We start from the raw sequence: 22,910 nt of genomic DNA, 5'->3' as shown, positions 1-22,910 counted from the left end.
CCTCCCAGCTCCCCTGGCGCCCGGTGCTGCGCCCGGAGGCTCACTCGCCGACTGTGAAACTGAACAAGGACACAAAGTGGTGCCGGGCAGCTGCGCCTCCACTGGCCTCTGCACAGTCCCACAAGTGCTTGCTGAGCCTCCCTGACCAGCCTGTCCCAGGGCAGGAGGCGGCTGGGAGGAAGGAGCTGCGGGCAGGGAGGGGACAGGGATCTGTCCGCCCCGGGAAGGTAACCAAGGGCAGATGGCCGTGCAGGGATGTGGACACAGAACTGGGCAGAATGGTGAGGTGAGGATACCTCGATATTTGGAGAATCATAAAAGTGAGACAACATGGAACCAATGCTTTTTAACCTTTCTCTGTTCCCGCTTTTTCTCAGAAAAAATACACACACACACATTCTTTCTTATAACTTCAGGAGGCTTAAAAACTCCCGACCCTGTTCCATGGGTTCACACTGACCCCCAAGTGGAGGTGTCCTGGTTTATTCCGATCCTGTCATTTCAGACAGGAAGCTGAGGCTGAGTCGTCAAACCACTTCTAAGAGCTCACACAGCAGTTCACGGCAACCCGGGACTAGAACTTGGTCTGCAGACTTCTGGGAGGGAAGGATCCTTCCCAGGGTCCCCACCATGACAGCGCCACATGGCAGGCCATCACTCTGGGGCCTCAGACCTCGCAGCTCCAGGCTGAGATGCTGTGACAGCAAACCTGTCCTCGGTCCCGCGGCCCCAGAGCCACCTGGGTGAAGAACTTGTCTGCAACACACGTCACTGCCTGTCTCTTCACATTCCAGCAGTCGGGCTCATGACCTGATTTTTTTTGCCTACTGCCAAATCCGGAGGACAGTTTATTAAAAAGTCTGTGTGTTTCATGTGGGTTTTCTCATTGACCCAAATCGCCCAGATCTCACAATGGCCAGGGGAGGCTGAAGTCCAAGGCTCGGCCTCGAGGCCCTGGGTGCCACGGGTGTGAGGGACACTGCTCTGAGCCCACACACCAGGCATGTGCCCCGAGTCCTGCATCTCGTTCTGTGTCAGCTCTCTGTCTTGGGTTCTGATATTTAAACACAAGAACTAGATCTGTGGGGAATCATTTCTTTTTTTTTTTTCCCTTAAAAATGACAGTCAAATGGGCACTGCTCACTTACAGGAACATCTCTGATGGGAGGGCAGCGATCAGAGACATGCCCCTTTGTCCTCTAGACTGAATGTCTACACCAGCACTTAACGCTTTTAGATATTTGAGCTCAGGAACTTGTTGGCATATTATCCTCATGAATTAGATGAACCCATAATCCTTAGAGTTAGGGAAACACAGCTTGTGCCCGTCACCTGAGTGCCCATCACTGTATCTGGGACGGGGGCTGCTGACTTTGTGCTGATGTACATGGTGGACACTCTGGAAGTGAAGAGTCGCGGAGACCCTTCCGAGGGGACCTCAGCCCCTTTTCTCCGGCATGCTTTTACACCACAGTGAAGGGGTGTATCTGTCCCAAATCAATCTATGAAGTCACTATAATTCTAATCAACATTCCACTGGAATATGAAAAATGGAACGAGTCAAAATGTACAAGAAAAAGGAAGAGATTTTGAAAAAAGAAAGCCCCACAGAGAAGACTTTTCTGGTAAACAGAACAAGGCAGGAGCAGCACCAGGACAGAAGCCAAAACAGACACGTGGGCCCAGGCACAGAGGGGGCATTTCAAATCGGCGGAGGAGGAGGCTGGTTCTCAATGGGTGGCCCGCGGGGTCCCCGAGATTCTTTCAGGGACCCTCCAGGTCAAAACTCTTTTCCTGTCGGCACCCACACATTATTTCCCAGTTTCCCCTCACCCTTCCCTTCTTCCAGGGCTGCATGAGGTCAGGTGTCCTCACTCCTGTGCCTCTTGTTTCAAAATCTTCTGCTTCGGTTTTAAACACGATATACGGGAACAGATATATTCTATCTGACTAACGCTCTTTGGGGTCCTCGATCATTTTTGAGCGTGTAAAAGAGTTCTGAGACTAAAATATTTGAGAACTGCTAGACTAGAATAACAAGCCGTACTGAGACCCTTCACTAAACATCTGAGAAAAAGAAGCCGAAACAAACCTTGCGCCACACGCACAGAATTACTCTGCAGCTAAATCCCTGAGCCAAACACAGGAAACAACCCAGGGAGGTATCAGAGGGAAGTGAAGGAATCGCTTGTATAAGTTTGGGATGAGGTTATAAGGCACAAGGCCTAGGAGCCATGTAGAATATGATTTATAGACTGATTTCAGTACTAAATTTAATACTTTTGCGTAAAAAAGTAAAGTTAACAGGTAAGTGACAGACTGGGAGAAAAATATTGGCGAAATGTTTAAAAGGTTATTTCTGAGACTACATAAAGAACATCTTAATAGAAAAAGAGCAAATAGCCCAGCTTAAAAATGAACTGGCACATTGTGGTAAGAAAAAAAAAAAAAGGTCAACAAACATGAAAAATGTAAAAGGCAGTTATTATCCAGAAAGTGTAAATTAAAACAATGAATTTTTCTCAGCCCATCAAACTGGCGAAAATCGCAGCCCTGGTAACACACGGTGTGGGTGAAGATGTAGGGCGGACTGGTACAGTCTCTTTAGGAGACAGTCTGGCAGGTACAACCCATTTAAAATATGCTTAACTTTCAACTCAGCGATTCCACATCTAGTTGTTAATCCTAGAGAAATACTAACTCTCACACACAAAGAAATACGTACAAAAAAACCCACTACCCCATTTTATGAGCAGTGAAGAATAAAGAAATCTAAATATCCATCAAGCATACACTGTGGGTCGCCTGTGCTCTGGAATTCTGTAACGCGGTTAAACAATGAAGCAGACGTACATGTTGACATGGAAATGCCTCCAGGAAATATCTACCAATCAGGCTGCAGAACGATGCAGAGCGCGGTGTCTCTTAGGGACAGGCGGTTCCCCCGCACCCTGGTCTGTGCTGGAAAGCACACCTACGTGCGCACACTCTCAGGAGAGCTCCTGGAAAGACCACGGACACGGAAGGGGTTCCCACAGAAGGCTGGGGAAGAGACGAGAACAGCACTTCCTTTTTTCTCTTACCTCTCTGATCAGTTGAAATTTTTTAAGGTGAGACTCTGTTCTTGTATGACTTGGGTGATCTAAAAACCAAACCACCTCTGCCCCACTTGGTGACCCTCTGAGACGTAACCTAATGCTGGTTCTTTGGGAAACTGACTCCATCAGGCTGGGAGGGGGGTGGGGGGGGACCTCCGCTCCCTGGGTGGAGAGAGCAGCTGGTGGTCCAGTGGGACTGCAGGGCATAAGTTGGGGTCACCGAACCTCTCAGGGCCGGGCCAGCTCGAAGAGAACTCGGGACACCTGTCCTACCAGTTTTCTGGGGTCTTTCTGAGGATCAACAGGTATCAGATGGGATGGGCCCCGAAGACCTGCGCTGCCCTGGTTAATTTTCTGTCGGGCCGATGGTGTCCTTCCTTTCTGTGGGCACCTGGCCTGCTCCAGGCCTTCTACCAAATTCCACTGAAACAGAGCAATGCCCGTGAGGCCGTCTGTCTTTCCATGTGCCCGGGGCCCTGCTCGGGATGGCGCCCGCCTGAGGCCTCTCCTCTCCTTCCCCGTTAGAACTCCACCCGCTCTCCAAGCCCCGTGCAAAGGCCACCAGCCAGCGCCTCCCAGAGTCCCCGCAGGACGTCCTCTGGGGCTCCACACCCCTCTGTGCTTTCTCTGACTTGTTTAGAACGCTTAAGACTTACTCTGCTTTTAAGAAATCAGTCATAGCTCAGATCTTGGCATCGACAGATGTTTGCTGAGAAGAACAAATCACCCTGACCCCATGGCTGCTCTGCCCCCTTTGGATGGAACGTACTTCAGAGGTTGTGGGGCTGAGGGTGCAGACTGGGAAGGGGCTGCTGGGGCCCGAGAATGACCAGGCAGTCTGCCCGCAGCCCCTTCTGTTGGTCCCGCCCCCCATCTCCTCTCCTCCTCCCCGACCTCACCCACTCTGGAGTGAGACCCCATCCGGTCTCGGTTTCCTTACTGAATAAGCTGGTAGGTTCCTTCCCCTCCAAGTCCTGCTGCTTTCTCGTGGGCCTGGGGCTCTCGTTACCAGTGTGCCCACCCTTCCTGCCCGTTACTTCGGGGATGCCGTCTTGTTCAGGGGTGACGAGCCATTTTTGTTTCTAATCTCACTTCATCAAAGACACTGTTTTTACTTGGACCCTCTGGAGAGAAAATCCCATCGTGAGAAACCTTCGCTTGTGTCCTCACTTCGCATGAACATATTTTTATGTCACGGTCAGGGGATCGGACTGAAGGCCACAGACTCATTTTACACGTACGTAATGTTCTTGCCTGAGACCCCTCTGCTGAGGTCGCCTGCAAGTCACACCGGACTGTCCGTGCTCAGCGTCTCGGGCAGAAAGCCGCCTCTCGTTCGCAGAGGTCCGTACCGCACAGACTGGCTGCGCAGCCCTGCCACCAACCAGAGGACGGCTCTTAGGAGTGCGAAATGTCACTGAGCGGCCTCAGCCATCATAAGGTGACCAGCTCAAGAGACTCCCAAACTCCGGCCTGAGTGGAAGGGGGCTGAGAGCCACTGGGTTAAACACTGGTCGGACCTAGAACCTCCTGCCACCCGGCAAGCAGGATCTGCGTCTGTTTGAGCACCCCGTGGCCTTGCCGCTCCCCTGGGCTATCCCATTTCTGTGCAGCCCAGTGGTTAGCACACCCTTTCTCGGTGATCCGAGCGCTGGCCCTCAGAAGCTTCTGCCCAGCCGTCCCCATGCCACCTCCAAAGCCACACAGGTGTCCAGCTTGCAGGCAGGAGCCAAGCACACTGACCAGCTGTCCCAGTGGCTTCCAGTCTTACTTGTCACATATACGTCCTCGCTGATGACCAGAACGTCGTGTTTTTTCTAAAGGACATCACAGCCCAGAAGAACCGGAGGCACACGTCTTCTGAAACACACACTGATGATGCATTCACACAACTCGGCACTTCTCCACAGAGCCACTCACCAGGCGGAGGGATTCTTCTCCAGGGACGCGTTTCAAACAGAAAACACCGTCAGAACAGGGCCTCCGGCGGTCACACCACTGACCCGGGGACAGATGTCAGTGGCCCATATAAAATGTTTATGTGCTTTTTAATGAAAAGCCCAGCCCCTCACTTTTAAGCAAGGGTATGTGTGATGCTCCTGAATTAGCCTCTACATCCAAAAAGAATGAAGACGCTCAGAGCCACCCGTCACCTCCCTGCTCTTCCCTTCGGGGCGGGGCAGCTCTGCGGTCATTCTGCCCGAACCTCGCTGGTGCCGCTCATTTTTTTCCGTCAGAAAAACGGGGTGGTTTCATGTCTTTTATGTTGGCGGAGGCAGCTGCCCCGGGCTATTTTGGCTTCAGCGTTAGGTCACCTTTTTCCAGGCAGGAGCCCGGCATGACATGGGTTAGGAGAAACCAAGTGGGACCAGATCAGTAGGAGCAATGTCACAAGTGGTGATGGGCCAGCTGGTTCAACAAGGGCTTCATGGGGCCTTCTGTTGACATTTTCAACCTGAACTCAGGGAAGGAAAGATCTATCTACGTTTTTACATATGTCTGTATGTATATACAGTCTGTCTGTCTGTCTGTCTATCTATCTATCTATCTATATATATCTATATCTCTATCTATATATATTTTAACCCATCTTTTTTTTTTTTTTGTCTCTCATCCTGTCTCTCCTAGATTAACAGAAAGGGCAGAACAGGGAGGGAGGACAGCCACCGTAGACTTCATGAAGGCCCGTGGGGGCAGACAGGGCAATGCCCCCCCCGGAAAGATGCCTAATCCCTGGACCGGAGAGTACATTACCTACAAGTCAAAAGGAAGTTCGTGGACCGAAGGTTATGGCCCTTGAGGTGGGGAGAGTATCCAGAATTATCAGGTGGGACCAATCTGTGAAAGCAGAGAGGTTCTGGCTGAGGCCAGAGCGATGGCGGAAGAAAAGGAAGGAGAGATTCAACGTGTGGGAGAGCCCTGACCCCGTTGCTGGCTTTGAAGAGAAAAGGAGTCATGAGTCGGGAATGCCTAAAGAAACGGGGGCCTGTCCTATACTCCATGAACTCAACCACCCGAATAAGCCCACCAGAGGGTTCTCCCCAGGGGCTTCAGGTAAGAGTCCAGGTTGGCCAACACCTTGACTTCAGCCTGTGGGACCTGCAGAGCCTATTGGACTTGACCCTGCAGACCTGTGTGACAATACATTTACGTTGCTTTAAGCCTCTGGACGTGTGGCAATTTGTTAGAGCAGCAACAGGAAGCTAATACATCCGGGCACATGCCAGCAGGGCTGGGGCAGGCCCTGGCCTGGAGGGCCAGATGGCCTGCAGCCAAGCAGCACCTGGATGCTGGAAGGGGCCTGTCATGCACTCAGAGCGGGTCGTGGCCACCAAGCTATGGAACCTGGAGGCCATGCTTAGGTATCGGCCTCAAGGGGCAACGTCAGGCCATCGGTGGCGGGCCAGCAGGTAGATATGACAACACTGGAAAGACAGTGGCTGAGATTTTGATGAGTTTACAAAAACTGGGCCACAGGGAACACTCTTTACCTCCACTTGAGAATGAGGCTCCAAGAGAAAATAAGCTAAGCTCTGCTCTGGACCAAACAAGAGAATTTCTCCCTCCCTTTTCCACGTGGATAGTGGCTGCAGCAAAGTCGGCATGCCACTTCGGGTACACTGCACTCTCCCTTCCTCTCCACCAGCGACATCTGTCTGTTCCCCTACGGGAGCACAGGTCACGGGCACAGCCGAACCGCGAGAACAGCAGGCGTGTGAGCTCGAACAGACGGTGCTGGCAGCGCCTGCCCATCGCGCAGACCGCACGAGAAGGCGCTCCCTTGAAACCACGCCTCCCACGCGTGCAAGCAAGGCCTCGGCATCGGGCCTTCTCACACACGTGCCAAATAGCTGGCTGTGTCCGCACAGCAGTGTCAAGTCAGAGTGGCTGACTACTGCGGGTCAAAACACTGAGACACAAAAGGGTTAAAAGAAATGCCCCGTACGTCATCATGAGCTGTGATGGAGCAGGAATGGAAAGCTGTTGTCCTGTGGGGGTGGGGGGATAAACCAAAGAACTTACATGCATATATGCACAACCAATGGACACAGACAACAGGGCGGTGAAGGTGGGGGTGGGGTAGGGAGGAGGGTGTCAGTGGGGGGAAAAAGAAGGAAATCTGTAATTCGACAATAAAGATAAAAAAAATAAAAGTAATAAATAAAAGAATAAATGAAAAAGAAAAGTTGTCTAGGACTTGCTACTGGTCTTGCTACCAGTCTAGGTCTTGCTACAGGTCTTTCCTTACGGCTCATTCCGGGACCGTGAGATGCGAGAGCCTGGGGTCGGGAGGTCTGCAGGGCCACACAACCCCTAGCAGCAACACGCCCAGCTACACACAGCTCTGCTCCAGCGGGGGGGGGGGGGGGGGGGGGGGGGGGGGCTGTGCCTGAAGGTGCCCAAGGGGAACCGTGCGGAGCGGCAGCAGCCCGAAGGCCCCGGGAACTGAACAGGGTTCAGGCCAGCCTTTCGAGCCGGTGCGGGGTCCCTGTCACTGACAGCGGTGCATGTGATACGCACATCTCAGTCAAGTCCTTCGTTCTTTGAGAATGCTCTACCACAAGGTGCCGAGTCCTGGGATAACGCGGAGCTCAAGTCCAGCTGCCTGGCTACACGAAGAGAGAGCTGGGTCCCAGATGGAGCCAGGCAGCTCCGATTAGTGAAAGACCAAGGTGGACAGGGGAGGGGAGGGGAGCCCACACAACAACCTAACGGCTGAACATTTTTCTTTCAAGAACTTCAAAATACTATGGCACATGCCCATATATATACTGTTTGAGAGGCTGGGGTTAATCCAGATGACTTCAGATGAACCAACGTTAGTCCATCCAGGGCTGTTGGTGTTCTGAAAAGGTGTTCTGTTTCTGAAAATAAACACGGGTTATCTGTACTGCCCAGAGGAATGCCAAACGGGTCCCAGACAGAATCCACACAGAGACTCAGGCGATTTCCATCTGGTGGCTGCCAAGAAGCGGACCCACACAGGGGACCCACAGAGGCGCTGTGGGGACCACCCGCTGATCACAATAAAGTCCGCTGTGGCCTGCAGCCTTACTTCCCCCGGACCAACCTCACTGGACACAAACGAACGTGGGCTCCTGGGGGTGGGCGAGAATTCACACTTGGTTTTCTAGCTAAAGAGCAAGCACCTCAGCTAAAACAAGGCCAGCGAGCGAGACATTGCGAAGTCCACCCATTCGGACGCTCTTCCTCACGCAAGGGGTGTCGGGGAGCTCGCTGCACGCTACGGAACAGAAAAGAATACGCTCTCCGAGAAGACAAGCCAAGGCACAAGATGCAGAGGTGACTGGGTAGGAGGTCAGTCCGACACGTAACACGTTAGCCTCGGAAACTACACAACCGCCACAAAGGATATCTCGCAGGACTGTCCTTAAGGGCATTAAGGAATCCTGTTTGTTGTGAACCTGTGGGAATAAAACCAAAATTTAGTACTCCAACATTCACCTCCAGAAAAGCAGCCTGCATGCTGAGGGTGTGCTCATCTACACAAAAATAACAGGTGTCTCAAGAGCAATTCAATAATTGTAATTTGTAGGTGCCACAGCACCCAGGGTACTGATTCGAGACTGAGACTCCACTAACGTCATTCAGCAAGGAGGAGGCAGATTCACAGCGAGACCCAACATCTGCGGGAGATTTTTCCAATAAAAGCAGATGGTGCCTGCATACTTTCCCATAAATTATAGTCCTGATTACTCCTTTGTTGTCCTCATTTTAATAAACAGAATTCTGTATGTAATTTTTCCTCTTCTTTTATGAAAGACTGTTTTCCCAGAGTTGGTTAACTTCTGACCCTGGATGTCCTAGGAACTGGGCTACGTGTAAAAGACGTCTTTCCCTGCGTCCAGAGTAAACACTTATAAAACGGAGGTTTATTACTGACTTCTTTGGGGTTGAGGACATTTTCACAGGAACTGTCTGTGCCAGAAAACATTCCTTAAGGGCTTGAATGAAGACGCATCTGACAAGAAGCACTTGTTGTTATGTACTGACATGGTGGTTCTTACAATAAAAGCCCACGGGAGGAACTGCGGCTGTTCCCCTGGGGGGTGGCAGTGCGGGTCCCTGCGGTACCGCATGAAGCCGGTGTTTGGGGCCGTGGTCTGGCCCCGGGCCAGCGATGGGATGAGCAGGGGGAAGGGACATCGGGGCTGGTTCGCAGGCACTCCGGCGGCCCGCTGGGCTGGTGTGGCTGCTGTGTGGGAGCTACAGGGACGGCTGTGGGTGGGGAGGTTCCACAATCTTCCCCCGTTTCCACTTCCTCTGTGTGTCCCCCCTCCTCTCTGTGCCTGCAGGCCACCACGGAGGCGCGGTGTGTGCTGGGGGCCAACCGGTGGGAGAATGAAGGGGGGAAGCCCTGGCTCTCTCCTCTCCCGCCCCTGCTAGGCCAGCAGAGCTGAGCCAGAGGGCAGGCTGCGGCAGATCTGCGAGCAAACACCGCCTGAGGCCAAGGGGACCAGAAGAAATGACTTTCTTTCCCTCGGGACCCACACTGTATGGCTTTCCCAACGCTCCTTCCTTTGGAGGACTTGCAGGCATCACCTTGTCAGGAAGGTTTGCGACAGCAGAGCCCTCACCCCAACCTCCCCTCCCCGCCCTCTGTCCCCCTCGCGGAGCCCACTGCCTGGCTGGCCGCCCCCAGCTGCAATCTCGGGGAGCGCGGGGACCATATAAACAACTGCCCTTCCTGGAAGCATCTCGGGTCACGCCAGATGGGCGTGGGAGCTGTTGGGGTGCAGAACAAGAGGAGAGGAAAATCTTTATTTGCTTTGTCCAAAACATGCGGGTGACTTGCAGGCAGATGAATGCTGAGTGTTTTGTGTGTGGAAGACTAAACTAACAATACAGGAGCAAAATCCTCAGCGCAGTCCAGTTTTCTGGAGCCCGGGTGAGTGAGACTCTAAGGGAGGCGAGAGTGAATCGTGCATCACAACCCCACTGTGCTGTTAGGGGGGTCTCACTGTGTGTGTGTGTGTGTGTGTGTGCGCGTGTTTTCCCAGTTTGTGTGTGTGGCTGAGCAAATGAAAACAGGCCCTTATTACCCCAAATGTAGGGGCAAGGCCATAACTGCCACGTGATCTTAGATGTAGGAAAGCACTTTGAAGTTACTAAAGACGACACAGATGTGACGTTTAAACCCCACTTTGTAGCATCACAGACAATGTACTGCGGCAGCAGTACTTATTTCTTCCCTAGATGTGTCCGCAGTGGCTTCTCCTCTCTGATTCTTTTGTCTGTTAACACACAGATAGGACTCTGGCTACCTTTGCCATCTTCCAACTCTGAAAATTGAGAGAAAAGGGGTCTCTGCAGAGCCACTGCATCACCCCAGGTCCTGTGGGGAAGGCCCTCCTGAATGCCAACCCTGTTCTCACAGTCCTGCCGAGCTATGGCTCTCACACATATACTACGAATTCAGATGGAAGGATTTCGGTAAGAAAAAGTGGGAAATAGGATTTAAAATGCCTATGAAATTTTGGGGTACTCCATCTAATGTCCAAAATTGACAGATATTTAAAAAGAACTAATATGAAACTTTCCTCACCATCCACTCCCCCGGGTCCCATACAGGCCCCGTACAGACCCCACTGGAAGAGAAGGGGAGGAACAACTAACTTCAGCCTTAGACACCCCCTTTGTGGTTTAGTGCTGCTATTCAGGAAGAAAGAAAGGCATGTATCGGATACTTTCTGGAACATTCCAGAAAGAGGCTCTGCACTTGCTAACGGGTGGTGGTACTTTAGGAATATGGACAAGAGGCTCCTTAATGCTGCTAATGGCACCGTAATGGAAGTTTAAAGGCTTAAATTTATAGCTCAGAGCCAATTAACTTCCTTCTCATCACTGCCTATTGTAGAAAAATGAATGGTCAAGAGACGAAAGAAATCCAAAGTCATGACCTTCAGAACGAGGAATGAAAAATGCCCTTTGCTTAGGCAACTATATATTAAAGTCATTAATATCCATCTCATTTTTAATTAAGATGCTTCCCTCATGTGCCAGGGGTAGCTCACTAATGTTCTAGCAGATAACGGAACTTCTTATCAAATACGTAACTTCAACATGTAGATTTGTGTGCCAGAAAACCCAGGCTTTATCCCCAGACACTTTTTTCTAGGGAGGAGACTGTTCTGCTTAAGTGGAGGTGGCTGATCTGCTTAAGTAGATTTCATGCTTAAAAAGTTAAAAAGCTCTATGGTGACCACTGCAGCACATTCTCCTTTGTACAAAATATGGGGGTGACTCTTCCAGAGGGTCTCTGAACAGAAGAGAAAGTGGAGCTGCTGCGGTGGGAACAGGAACAAGTGTACCAAGGAAAAAGTCTTGTGGGTGAAGTGTAGCCTGTCCGAGGTGTGACCCTGGCAGCTGCCCTTGGAAGGATGGGGGTGGGGATGGGAGGGAGGGGGACTGAGGGGGATGGAGGAAGGCAGAGACGCAAAGGGGGCAGATGGAGGGGAGGACGGGGACAAGGAGAAGGGGGCAGAGAAGAAAGAGAAAGCCCTAAATGATCAAAATATCAAATCAAAATTAAATCAGAAAACCAAAGTCAGGCCATGGTTACATACGTGATCTGATTTCGCAGCATACTTACGAAGGATGACGTGGGTGACAACGAATGCAAATATAAAGACTGTCAGAAAAGACAGAGATAAAATAAACATATAAAAAAATCTGTAGTTTCTTTTCCCCACACAGTTGCCTACCCAGGGACAGTGGTGATCAAACCGTTCTGAAATGAGAGGCAAAAAGAAAAAAAAAAAAGAAAGAAAGAAAGAAAAAGAAAAGAAAATCAATTAATAAAATGTCTTTTTACATGAGGGAGCCCCTCCCCTACCACCCAATGCTCTGATAATATAACAAAATGATATCATACTAGGTATTCACAGATCAGCCACTCAGAGCAAGGCTTAGATTTACGACTTAGATTTCAAGAACATAACTTCAACAGAACTTGGCTGTTTTATAAAAACAAAGAGCGTGCATTTATTCTCATTATAATTAGAAAAGGAAAGGTTTCACCCTTTTGTGAAAACACAACAACAAAATCAAAAAACCTCTTTGGTTCACAGAACAGTCTTTCCTTAAGATGGTACCAACGCCTCTGACTTAGCCCTGGGTTGGGTGGTGCTGGGTGCCTGCCTTTCGTGGGTGCGTGTATTACGCAATCACTTCTCATGATAAGTGACCACAGAGAGAAGTCCCAAGTGGCCGGGGACAGGACAGAGGGACAACTCCTGGTCTCTCAATTATTATTGTTTGCTAAGAAATGTCTCTACTATTTTTTTTTATTTATTGTAAGTTTTTAATGCAAGTTGTATATCAGATTACTTGAATCCTGCATTGTAACTGTTTCTTTCTTGCCTTTTCCCTTTTCCTTTCTTACGTGGTGAGATTTGCCTCTATGTTCAAGGATCTTTCTGTGGTCCTTGTCCAGCTTTAGTCTAGTGATAACCACTCTGCTGGGGCGGATGCCTGCTATTTCAATAGGCAAAGGAGAATTGCTATTATTTTTCAAAGTGAACCGTGGTCGTCAAGTGCAAGGTAACATACCAGATCTTTCAGCCCACAATTCTCAGCTTTCTTACCTGTAAAACAAGGATACTCTATGGGGTTCTTGTGGGGGTAAATAAAGTAATGCCTGAGAAGGCTTTTCAAAAAACATACACCATGCTTTAGAGTTTCTCAAGAGAAGTCACATACATTAATACATTTGGCCTTGAAGCATTCCTGTGAAGAAATGGTGATGTTGTCCTAGTTTACAGACGAGCAACTGAGGCTCAGAGAAGGGAGGCTGCCTGCGTGGGCCACACAGGCCTTTCCTGGGCTGCCCATCCTCCCAGTGAGAGGGGACCTCAGCACCTTGCGGGTGACGGGGCGTTGGCTCTGGCTTTCTGGTCGCTAGCTCACGGAGCCCCAGGTACACACCACGTCTCCGCACCTTGGGATCTCACACGCATGCGTTTATGAAGTTCTTCGCTTTGAGAGTCACAACTGGGTGCTTCTCTTCTGTACTGGCCAGTGAAGTTCTATTCGGAAGGACGGGGACAGCGCTGTCAGCACCCACTCACCTCGCTTTCCGCTAAGCCCTCTTACCAATTCTCACAATTTATCTATCCACATGTGCTTAAAAAACACACAGAGAGGGCTGGCTGGGGTGCGAGCACGTCAGTGCACATACAAGGATGCACGGCGTCAACTTCAGTAGGCAAGCCCATTTCCCGAGCAGGGCACGAGGACCCCGCAGACAGCGGCCCGAGGAAACGGAAGGGCCTGCTGTCCGCAGGGGCCATGAACAAGCAGCAGCCAGTCCGTGCACAGGACGGAGGGGAAACCTCAGAGCTCACAGTCCTGGTGACCACCGGGAGGCCCATGAGATGCAGACGCGCAGAGGAAAGTGATTCCGACTGGCGTACCCACGCGAGTTACATGTTCACACGTGCAGCTGGAAAGCGGGCCCCTGCGTAAAATGACCCGGTTCCCCCAGCCAGGGACGCACACAGGCCGTGCAACGGTGAGGTCTACAGGAAGACGTGAGAAAAGAGGAGAGGTCCGAACTAGCCAGGTTTCCCTAAGACTTTGGGGCTGTCATGTGGAGACCCCCTTTCTTCTTGACATGGAGCGAGGAGCGCAGGCTGGGGCACAGAGGCCCGGAGGACGGGGGCCGTGCTTCCAGCCGCAAAGGCTGCTCTCCAGGTCCCCGAGGCGGTGCCTCTTTCCTGAACTCAGCTGCAAAGGAGACCACAGGGCTCGGGGCATAGTTAACACTGTGGAGCCCGTTCAGGGCCAGGGCCTGGGCAGCTCGGCTGTCTCGGTAGCTGGGGAAGTTCCCTATTCGCTAAGCTGCGGCTGTGCCCTGGGGGAGGCAGAGCAACGGGGCCGAGCCCATCACGGGGCTGGGGGCGGCGGGCACCAACCCGGCTCAGGTGGGGGTGCAAACACCTGGCCCTTGGCAGCCCGAGCGGAAAGCAGTTTCCACTCAGAAACCTGTCTTATTAAACACTTTTCACGGCTGACGGAAACACCACTGAGAAGGCAGGCTCGCGGAGCAGTTGTTTCACGTTTCTCACGTCCTCCTGTGTGTGCTGAGTACGTGGTGGCAGACAAGCCCCAGAGACAGCCGTGGGAGTGCAGGCTGTCAGGCTGACGGCTGCCTCACTCCCTCTCACTCCCCCCCTGCACCCTCCTCTGCCCCCTCCTGAGCATCCCCCGCCTGACTGCTGGTGCTGGCTGCTCCAGGGCCTGGGCTGGGCCTCCTCCCCGCTCCATGGGCACACTCTCTCACTGGGCAACCTCTTTACTCCAAGTTCACGCGCCAACCATACCCCAAGGGCCACACGCCATGGCCAGCAGCAGCCCCCTGCTAAACCACCCGGCATCTCAGCCCGGACCCCGGAGCAGACTGCCTGGTATCCCTCCCACGTGGGTCTCGTCCCACTTCCCACCTCCCTCTGTTCAACTCAGAATCCCAGGCACCGTTTTTCTTTCTTTTTTCCTTAATCCTCACTCGAGGATATGTTTTGATTGATTTTTAGAGAGAGAGGAAGGGAGAGAGAGAGAGAGACATCCATACGAGACAGACACATTGATCTGTTGCCTCCCCTACACTCGAACCAGCAACCTCCGTGTTGCAGGGGACGACACTCCCACCAACTGAGCCCTGGCCGGGGCCCAGGCACCATTCTTGACTCCGTTCTTTCCCTCACCCTCCCGTCTGATCCATCAGCTACCCACACACCCTTATCTAAAACTATCGTAGTTATTTGCTTTTGTCTGCCAACTCTACGCTAAGCCTTTAATAAGTGCCTGTCAAGTGACTGAAGAAACCCTCTTACCCCAAAAGGATGCCCAGGTGACGCGCAGGTGAGCAGGCACACGGCCCAGCTCCGCCTGTCCCCAGAACTCCACCACTAAATGCCGCCTGCCTTCAATCTGCCATGTGCCCGGCCCTCTCCAGCGCCGGGTCCCCCCCGAAGGAAAACACCTCCCAGCCTCATGGCTCCAGGAGTTCCTGATCTTCTTTGGTGAGGACACTTATTTTCAGATTCCAAAACCTTCCTCGGACCCAAGGCATGAGCTCCTCACCAGGGAGACCTAATCTGGCATGGACCAGGGGGCTCTCCCCCCACACACACCTCCCCGTGTGGGTCCAGGGTAAACCTGGACGAGGGGTGCTCACCCTGCCCCTCACGGCTCTGCTCACGGCGCTGCCTGGGCCGTTCGGAACGGGAGGCTGATGTCCCCGTTACTCGGTTCCCAGGGGAGAAGAGCAGAGACGCTGGGCACAGCGCACGGATGTGGCTCCTGCGAACCTGGCTGAAGCCGTCCTTGGCTGGAGGGACGACATCTGGAGGAGAGGGAGCCTGACAGCTGGCAACGCAAGTTGCGTGCAACCCCTCGGAGACGTTCCAAACAACTACGATTTGAGGTCAGTTTGTGTATTTCTGTGTAAACACTGACCGGGTGTGCTGTGTCCCGGGGAGCAGGGCGGGTATGCGTGATGGGAGCGTCTTCGAAAAAGCACTTTGGAGTTGTTACCACATTCCTGGATGCTGAAGACTGGATCCTTCCAGCAGGGGTGGGGTCTCTGGCTGTAACATCTCTGGAGGATTCCAGAAGCTATTCCCTAAAAGAGGCCGCAGAGGAACAGAGCCTGGGGAAGGGAAAGGGGGAGCTGATACACCTAGAACTTTCTCTAATCACGCGAGAGCTGAGTTAGCTAGCTGGGGGGGGGGGGGGGGCGGGGCGGTGGTGTGACCACACCTCAGTGAGCATCTTGCTGCCCTGGGATACTTTGTGGATTTTCCTCTCCTTCTCCAGGTAGCCCCGGCACTCATGCAAGCTCCTGGTATGTAGCAGACACCCCACAAATGTGCTCTAAGTGAAGAAAGACAGAGGGGCTTTAACTGCCTTTCGTAGGTTTCCAAGAGATCACTATTCCTGGTTGCCAGGTGGAGACATTGGGAAATGAGGGTAAAGGTAAGATTTGGGGCAAGCCAACCACAGGAAGAGGCAGGGGTCCGTGAAGTGTGCGCCTGTTCGTGGAGGCTGCAGGTTGGAAATGGGTGAATGGAGGCAGGAAGAGCTGAGCGGGAGGAAGGGGTGGGTTTACCGACACCTGCTCCACAGGACACCACAGGGAGACCCAGAGGCTCGAGGGAGGTGGGATTCAAGTAGGGGCAGCAATTTCAAAAAGTCTCCTGCCCTCAGATTCTGAGTGGGGAAGAAGGTTCCTTTAAAATGGCCAGTGGCAACAGTCTAGGGAAAGGAGTTGTCCTATTTTGTTAACCCCAAACTCTAAATAATAGCAAAAATAATATTATTAGTGATGATTAAAACTACCATTCACTGAGTGTCCGTGATGTCATTATTTCACTTTCCAGAAGAGGGGACCTCCCAGGGAGGGCAGGAGGTGCCCCCAGGATCCACAGACACTGAGCTGAGTGACAACACCGATCTGATCCCCCGATTAAAGGAAGATTTGATTTCTGGGAGAGATGGAATATTTAAAAGAGCCCTTAAAAACAAGGAGAAATGGAGAAGCATTAAGAGCTGGAAATTTCCCAGAGCATGCTCTGATCCAGACCCTTCAGTGTGGGATCCAGAGAGACGAACTAACGCCCGGCCAAGCACAGGTGGCTGAAGACGCTGACCTGCCCATGCAGCGGTGGGCCCCGGGCAGGCCGCGCCGCAGCTGGGTCAGAAGGGGACAGTAATCCACCTCTGTCCGAAGACAGTGCCTGCAGAGGTGTGGGAAATAACAGATGTCAATAGGCATCTGAAATACGGAACTTCTACTCTAAACGGTAATTACCTGTTAATTAAGTGAAATGTTAAAGGTGTAAAGTGGAAGAGGACTTTTTAAACCTAGGACATTTTTATCTCCAAAATGAGAAAAACCTGCCCTCCTGCTCCCTTAGAACGATGAGTATTGAGATACAGTGGAACCTACTGTTACCTGGCTTTTACTGTTCCCACACGACTCATAAAATTAGGTAACAGTAACATTTAACTATCTAACTGGCTAAAGTATTAGAGGTGTACATTCTGAGACACTAGATAATTCATGCTGTTCTAAAACTTTTAGTAAAGTCTAAGTGGTTTCTATGGAAAATAATACAATAATTAATAAACAATAGAATAAGAATAAACTCTGGCCCGGCCAGTGTGGCTCAGTGGTCGAGCACTGACCCATGCACCAAGAGGTTGCCAGTTCGATTCCCAGTCAGGGCACATGCCCAGGTTGTGGCCTGATCCCCAGTGGGGGACATGCAGGAGGTGGCCAATCAATGTTCTCTCTCATTGATGTTTCTATCTCTCTCCTCTCCCTCTCTCTCTAAAGTCAATAAAGAAAAAAAATATATACTGTGTTTCACACACACACACTGTAAACCCACTTTTGCCCCACCCTGTATTGCTAGTTCCTCAAATTTTCTAGGCCTGCTTTTGTTTGTTTTTTAATCCTCACCCGAGGATATTTTACTATTTATCTTCAGATAGAATGGGAGGGAGGGAGAGAGAAGTAGAGAGGGAGAGAGAGAAACACGGATGTGAGAGGGACACATCGACTGGTTGCCTCCCGCACGACCCCGACCAGGGTTGGGGACAAACAGCAACCGAGGTACGGGCCCTTGACCGGAGTCGAACCCAAGACTCATTGGTCCTCGGGCCCACGCTCTAACCGCTGAGCCCAACGGCCAAGGCAAGGCTTGCTTTTGTTTAAAATGCCAGGTTCTAACGTTTGAGGAATTCTGTGCTCCTAGAGGCAGGGCGCACATGCCCGGGAGACACCACCTGTCCAAGCAGCTTATCCCATGGGAAAAGTCTGCGAATCAGAAACCAGAACGGCCATGAGGCTGTGGGGACAGAAAAGACGGCCTGCACGGAGAAGCAAAACAAGCCGGTGCTCGGAGCGAGCGAGGGAGAGGTAGGGAGGGCTTCGTCGGCGATGTCCACGGTTTCTGAAAGGGGACGCCTGTACAGCGGCTCGGACGGTTGTCAGAGGAAACCTCACAGGCCCCAGTCTGGTCTGGGAGGCTTCATGTGAGGCGGGAGATGCCAACCAGAACTGCGTTCGCTCCTGCCTCCGCCCGCTCAGCACTGCCCCAAGGCTCAGGACCAGAGCCCCGTGGACCTGGGAGCTTCCTGGAATTCAGCGGCTGGATTAGGGCCCTGCGTCATCATGATAAAATCAGTCCTGTGAGTTCGGACTTGCATACCTGGTCCACTGGTGGCCTCAGTGACTCTGCAGCGGCCCCTTGCGACGTCACGCATCTCGGAGATCAGCTCCGCGGTGGGCAAACACGTGGCTGCTCAGGGAGCCATGCCCTCCCCCCCAACCGGACCTGGGCCCCTCTCAGCCTCAGCCTCACACTGCCTCTGAGATTGCAGGACCAGAAACCACGCCTGCAGGTTCCCCTTAATTCCCCACCGGATGAAACACTGATCTTCCGAGTCTGAGGAAAAGGCCGTGCTATCCACCAACCAACCCCTTAGAAACCTCTCCGTCTCGCTCTACAAGTGATGGGCTCTACATCAGCACCAATCCTAGCTGACGTCAGAACCGCTCCTGGTTTTCAGTGTCACGCTCAACCCCTTCACCCACACCCTGAATCGACTCTACGGGACTGGGCAATGCACAGCTCAGACCCCCAAGTACAGGGGAGGGAAGCCAAGCTCCAGGTCAGTGGAATCACCACGGTCCCGGCGGCTCGGCGGATGCCCGGCCTACACCTCTTCTGATGTCTGCTGGCTCCTTCGTCCATGTCCCCCCCTCTTGAGACACATGTTCGTTCGTGTCCATTCCTGTGTTTTTTGAAGCCTCAGTTTATCCTCAGGGTGAAGGTTTCAGAACTGAGCTATCTCCCGGGCGCATTATGCAGCAACGCCAGCAATTCTCCGGCTCAACATCTTCAAAACTATTTAATTTGACCACAGACAGAAACAATCGGAGCAGCACATCCCCGTGGGCTGCTTTTCCGAGGTCCGCATGCTCCTGCGCTCTGGCAGCCGAGCCCACGGCATCCGCGACAGAGCAGAATGCTCAGCTCCACCGACGGGGACGGGTCCCCTCAAAGGCAAACTGTGATGCCCCCAGCAGGATCCTTTCTAAAACAGTTTGTCCAGAATGAGACCTCTCTGCAAAGCCTCTGAGAAGTTTCATTCTTCCTAAGAGGAAACTGTAGGCCCAGCTTCACCCCGAGCACGTATGCGAAAATGCAAGACCAGCGCCAGGAGAGGGACACACACGTGTGGGGTGCTCTGTACTTTCCAAGGTGCCTTCCCATGTAATAGCTCGCCAGGTACTGCGACCCCAGACATACTGTGTGTCTCACGCTGACCACGCAGGCCTGTGCGCTACAGATTATGTGGACAGTGTCACACGGGGGTGTGGGGGTGAACGCTCCCCCGCTGACCCTTCTGCAGGGTTTGTTCTAACAGATTCTCCTCGAGCTGATATTTTTAAGAGGCTGACAGTCATGTTTACAATGCTCAAACCTGTCCTCAGTTCCATCTCTAAAAGGTGGGCCTTAGCCTGCAGACCCCCATCCTTCCTGCGCTAAGTCCTGGAGCCCGGGGGGAGGGGCACCTCCCGTCCAGCACTCTCGGGACGAGTTCCTGCTGTACCTATTTGTGATAGAAGCAAAGCCCGAGGGGTGTTGGACACTCAGACGTCATCTGTAGGGTTTTCCTGAAGTCTCACAGCATGCTGTCACCCCACACACATTCAGTGGCACCCCCTGAAGTGTCAGCCTCTCCAGCTGCCTGCGTGGTTCTTATTTTCGGGGCTGTGCTGAGGATTGCAGGGCACTTTGTCCCTTCACCTCAGGGTTGGTGATCTCTAGCAGACATCCAGGATTGGGAGGGTGCACCTGGGGGTGGGTAAGCCCAGTAGCCCTTCCTCCTCAGCACGAGGGCGCCATCTGAGGGTGCGTTTGGATGCCACTGACCCCCGGCTGCATCCTTGGGCCTTGACGCTCCTCACTGATAACATCTTCCCAGGTGAGTTCGTGCTCTTTCCAGGTGCCTGTGAGGCGTTCTCCACGGCTGACCTAGAGTCACCTCGCACCCAGGGGGCCAAAGCCACATCCATGGTGCTCCCCTGGATCCGACCTCCTCGCGAACCCGCCCTTCTTAGCGAAGGGCACCACACCATTCAGTTGCTCAGGGTAGAAAATGCACTGATCTCTCGTCCCCTCGCAGTCCCGCTCTCTTCCTGGATCTGAAGGTCACTGCGGTGTGGATGTCCCTTGCCACCTCTTCCATGCACCACTCTGAGCTCTCCCTGGGTCACGCTCAGTGTGTCCGCACCGTTCCCCGAGGGATCCCAAGGCAAGTAAGAGCCCGCGAGCCCTTTGCTCGTGCTCCCTGAGGGGCTCACTCCACACCTGCTGCAGCCTGGAGCCGTCCGCAGAGCTAACCTGTGTCCAAGAGGAGCTCCTTGGGTGTAAGAGGCCCCTACCCCCTGGCTCTCACCTTTTCTTCTTCAACTAGAGCACACCGACCTGTCTGTGTTTTAGATACTGTTTCCTCACCGTATTCCGTTTTCTTCCATAGCTGACGGCTCACCACCACACACAGGTGCCGGCAGCTAGCCAACGCTGACTGTCACCACTCTGAACAATCCCGTGGGAAGTCCCGTCCGCGTGGCTGCCCCGTGGAAGGGACACCGTGTGTTGAATGGCAGGCCCTGCACGAGGGTCCCGGCCTTTTGCAAACTTACCAGGTACCCGAGGCAGGTTTGGGCCCCCACAGCTGGCTATGCTACAAAGGTTCTTTCCAACTCAAACGCTGTGCCCCTCTGGCTAAATAAAACTTTCCAAGAACTGAAGCCATTTGCATCGACCCTACTCAAAACTACAATGTGCTGGCAGGAAACAGCAGCAGAAACTCTATAAATGCAAACTTTATAAGAACTGGTCCTCTGGCAGGTCCAGGTCAGGCAGGCCCAGAAGTCACTGGTGGCTCCAAGCACGCAGGACTCCGGAGGATGGCACGGACTCCCGCCACCACGTCGTCCGTCTCAGACCCAAACACAGCGCGCTGTTTGCTCGTTTGCTGCAGTCTGGGCAGTGGGTCATTATTTTCTAAACAAAGACACTCAAAAGAACAAGCCAAAGGTCCTAGCCAGTGGTCAGGACCGGGGCCCACTGCCAAAGGAAACTTATTAAAGGCTTATCAAGAATTTCAAGAGGGCGACAGCAGAGCATGGAGTCAGCCGTGGGTCCCGCACACCCGCTCGCCGCCGCAGGTTTACGGCCGGGAGTGCGACTCTAATTTGTGCAGATTAACAGCTACAGATTCCCTTGGACTGATTGACAGGATTTAGGGAGGATTTCTAAGAGCTAAGTACGGCGAGGAAGTCGTGATTAACTGTTAAACGTAACAGCAGGCTGACATCCGTTCTCATGGAGAGTCCCGGGGAAGGAAGTCCCTGCGTGCCCCTCCCCACCCTCGTGCACCTCCCCACCCTCGTGCACCTACAGCAGTTTACACGCAGCTTCCTGAAGCCAGCTGGACCTCAGTTAAGGACGCCTGACCTACTGGGTTACTTTGCTGAAAACGAAGTCACTATTTTCAAGTTGAGTTATTCAAAGAAGGCACGCAGGATGGTGCCTACCTTCTAAGTGACCCGCTAAATGTGCCACACTCGGGTCCTGAAGGTACACACCTTAAAGTCCAACCCTGCCGGAGGCTGGCTCTCTATGACCCTGTCACAGTCAGCGACCACACAGAATGAGAGCTGCTTCCCCCGTGGGGAGGGCGATGTTTGATTTGGGGTTTTCCAAACTCAGGGCTCGGATGAAGGAGCGGGTCATGAAATTGATGTAGTTGGCCATACACAAAAGATGGAACATTAAATATCAAGGCATCTTACGCATCTAGTGCCGCTTCATAACCATGATCTGCATATCTGTGAACACCGAGTGCCGGGAAAACGACCGGAAGGCTCGGCTTGATTCCAATTTGCGGCTGGCACGCAACAGGCCCGCTAACATCCGCTGAGTGAGTAATTAACGTAGAAGTTTATCTGTAACAGGCCTAAGTACATTATGAGCTATTTTCAATGTTGTCATTTCCTTCCTCTCAGAACTGTATCGGGGTTACTAGTTCCTGATCAGACTTCATAAAAATGTTTCATCATTTGTCTCGGAGTCTGAAACTTCTCATTGGTACTGCGGGGAGGTTTGAGGCTGTGGCCGTGAGCTTTATTTCAGTTAGCTTGGGGGAAGGAAATATTTTTGTTCCCATTGAGAACACTAACCTAGTCATAGAGCCAAAAAAGCAAGATGATTTTTTTTTTTTTTAGAGAAAAAGGTAAAATGGAGAGATGAAGGCAGATGCAGGCAGAGGACTATCCAGTTCTTCTTCCTCCCTTCCTTTCCTTTCCAGACGTTAACTGAGCAGCTATATGCCCGGCAAGGTGCTGGGTACCCGGGAACACCTGGCGAGGGAAATCGACAAGGCCTGCCCTCTTGGAGTTTCGCTCCCACGACGCAGAGACTGTCACCCCATAAGGCCACAATGGTCACGAGGACCTGGCCAGCGCCATGAAGGCAGAGGACAGAACACTGGAGGAGGGGCTTCCCTGAGGACCCACCCTGGAGCCTTCCCCAAAGGCAGGTAGGAGTCAGGAGTTCGCAGAGAGGATCCTGGCCTTGCCCAGCTGGGAGGAGGCCAGGTGGCTGGAGCCAGGCAGCCAGGGGAGTGTGGTGTCGGCCGAGCGGGGGAGGTGGCAGGGCAGAGACTGCAGACCAGGTTCAGCATCCGGGCCTCCCTCCTCTTGGCCGC

At 52.6% G+C, this 22,910-nt stretch overlaps 1 protein-coding gene across 1 annotated transcript in view; it reads right to left on the bottom strand.

Moving 5' to 3' along the window:
- The window catches only part of ZDHHC14 (zinc finger DHHC-type palmitoyltransferase 14), a 139,534-nt gene that overhangs the window by 17,820 nt on the left and 98,804 nt on the right, over window positions 1-22,910 (bottom strand). The window contains exon 6 of the mRNA XM_036247852.1: window positions 11,825-11,850. Coding sequence (XP_036103745.1) covers window positions 11,825-11,850 — 26 coding nt within the window. The remainder of the gene's footprint in view (window positions 1-11,824; window positions 11,851-22,910) is intronic.

The sequence above is a fragment of the Molossus molossus genome, unplaced genomic scaffold, assembly GCF_014108415.1.
Source record: "Molossus molossus isolate mMolMol1 unplaced genomic scaffold, mMolMol1.p scaffold_m16_p_8, whole genome shotgun sequence".
NCBI classification, from domain to species: domain Eukaryota; kingdom Metazoa; phylum Chordata; class Mammalia; order Chiroptera; family Molossidae; genus Molossus; species Molossus molossus.
The sequence above is the reverse complement of the archived record's forward strand: the minus strand, read 5'-3'. Positions and strand labels throughout refer to the sequence as shown.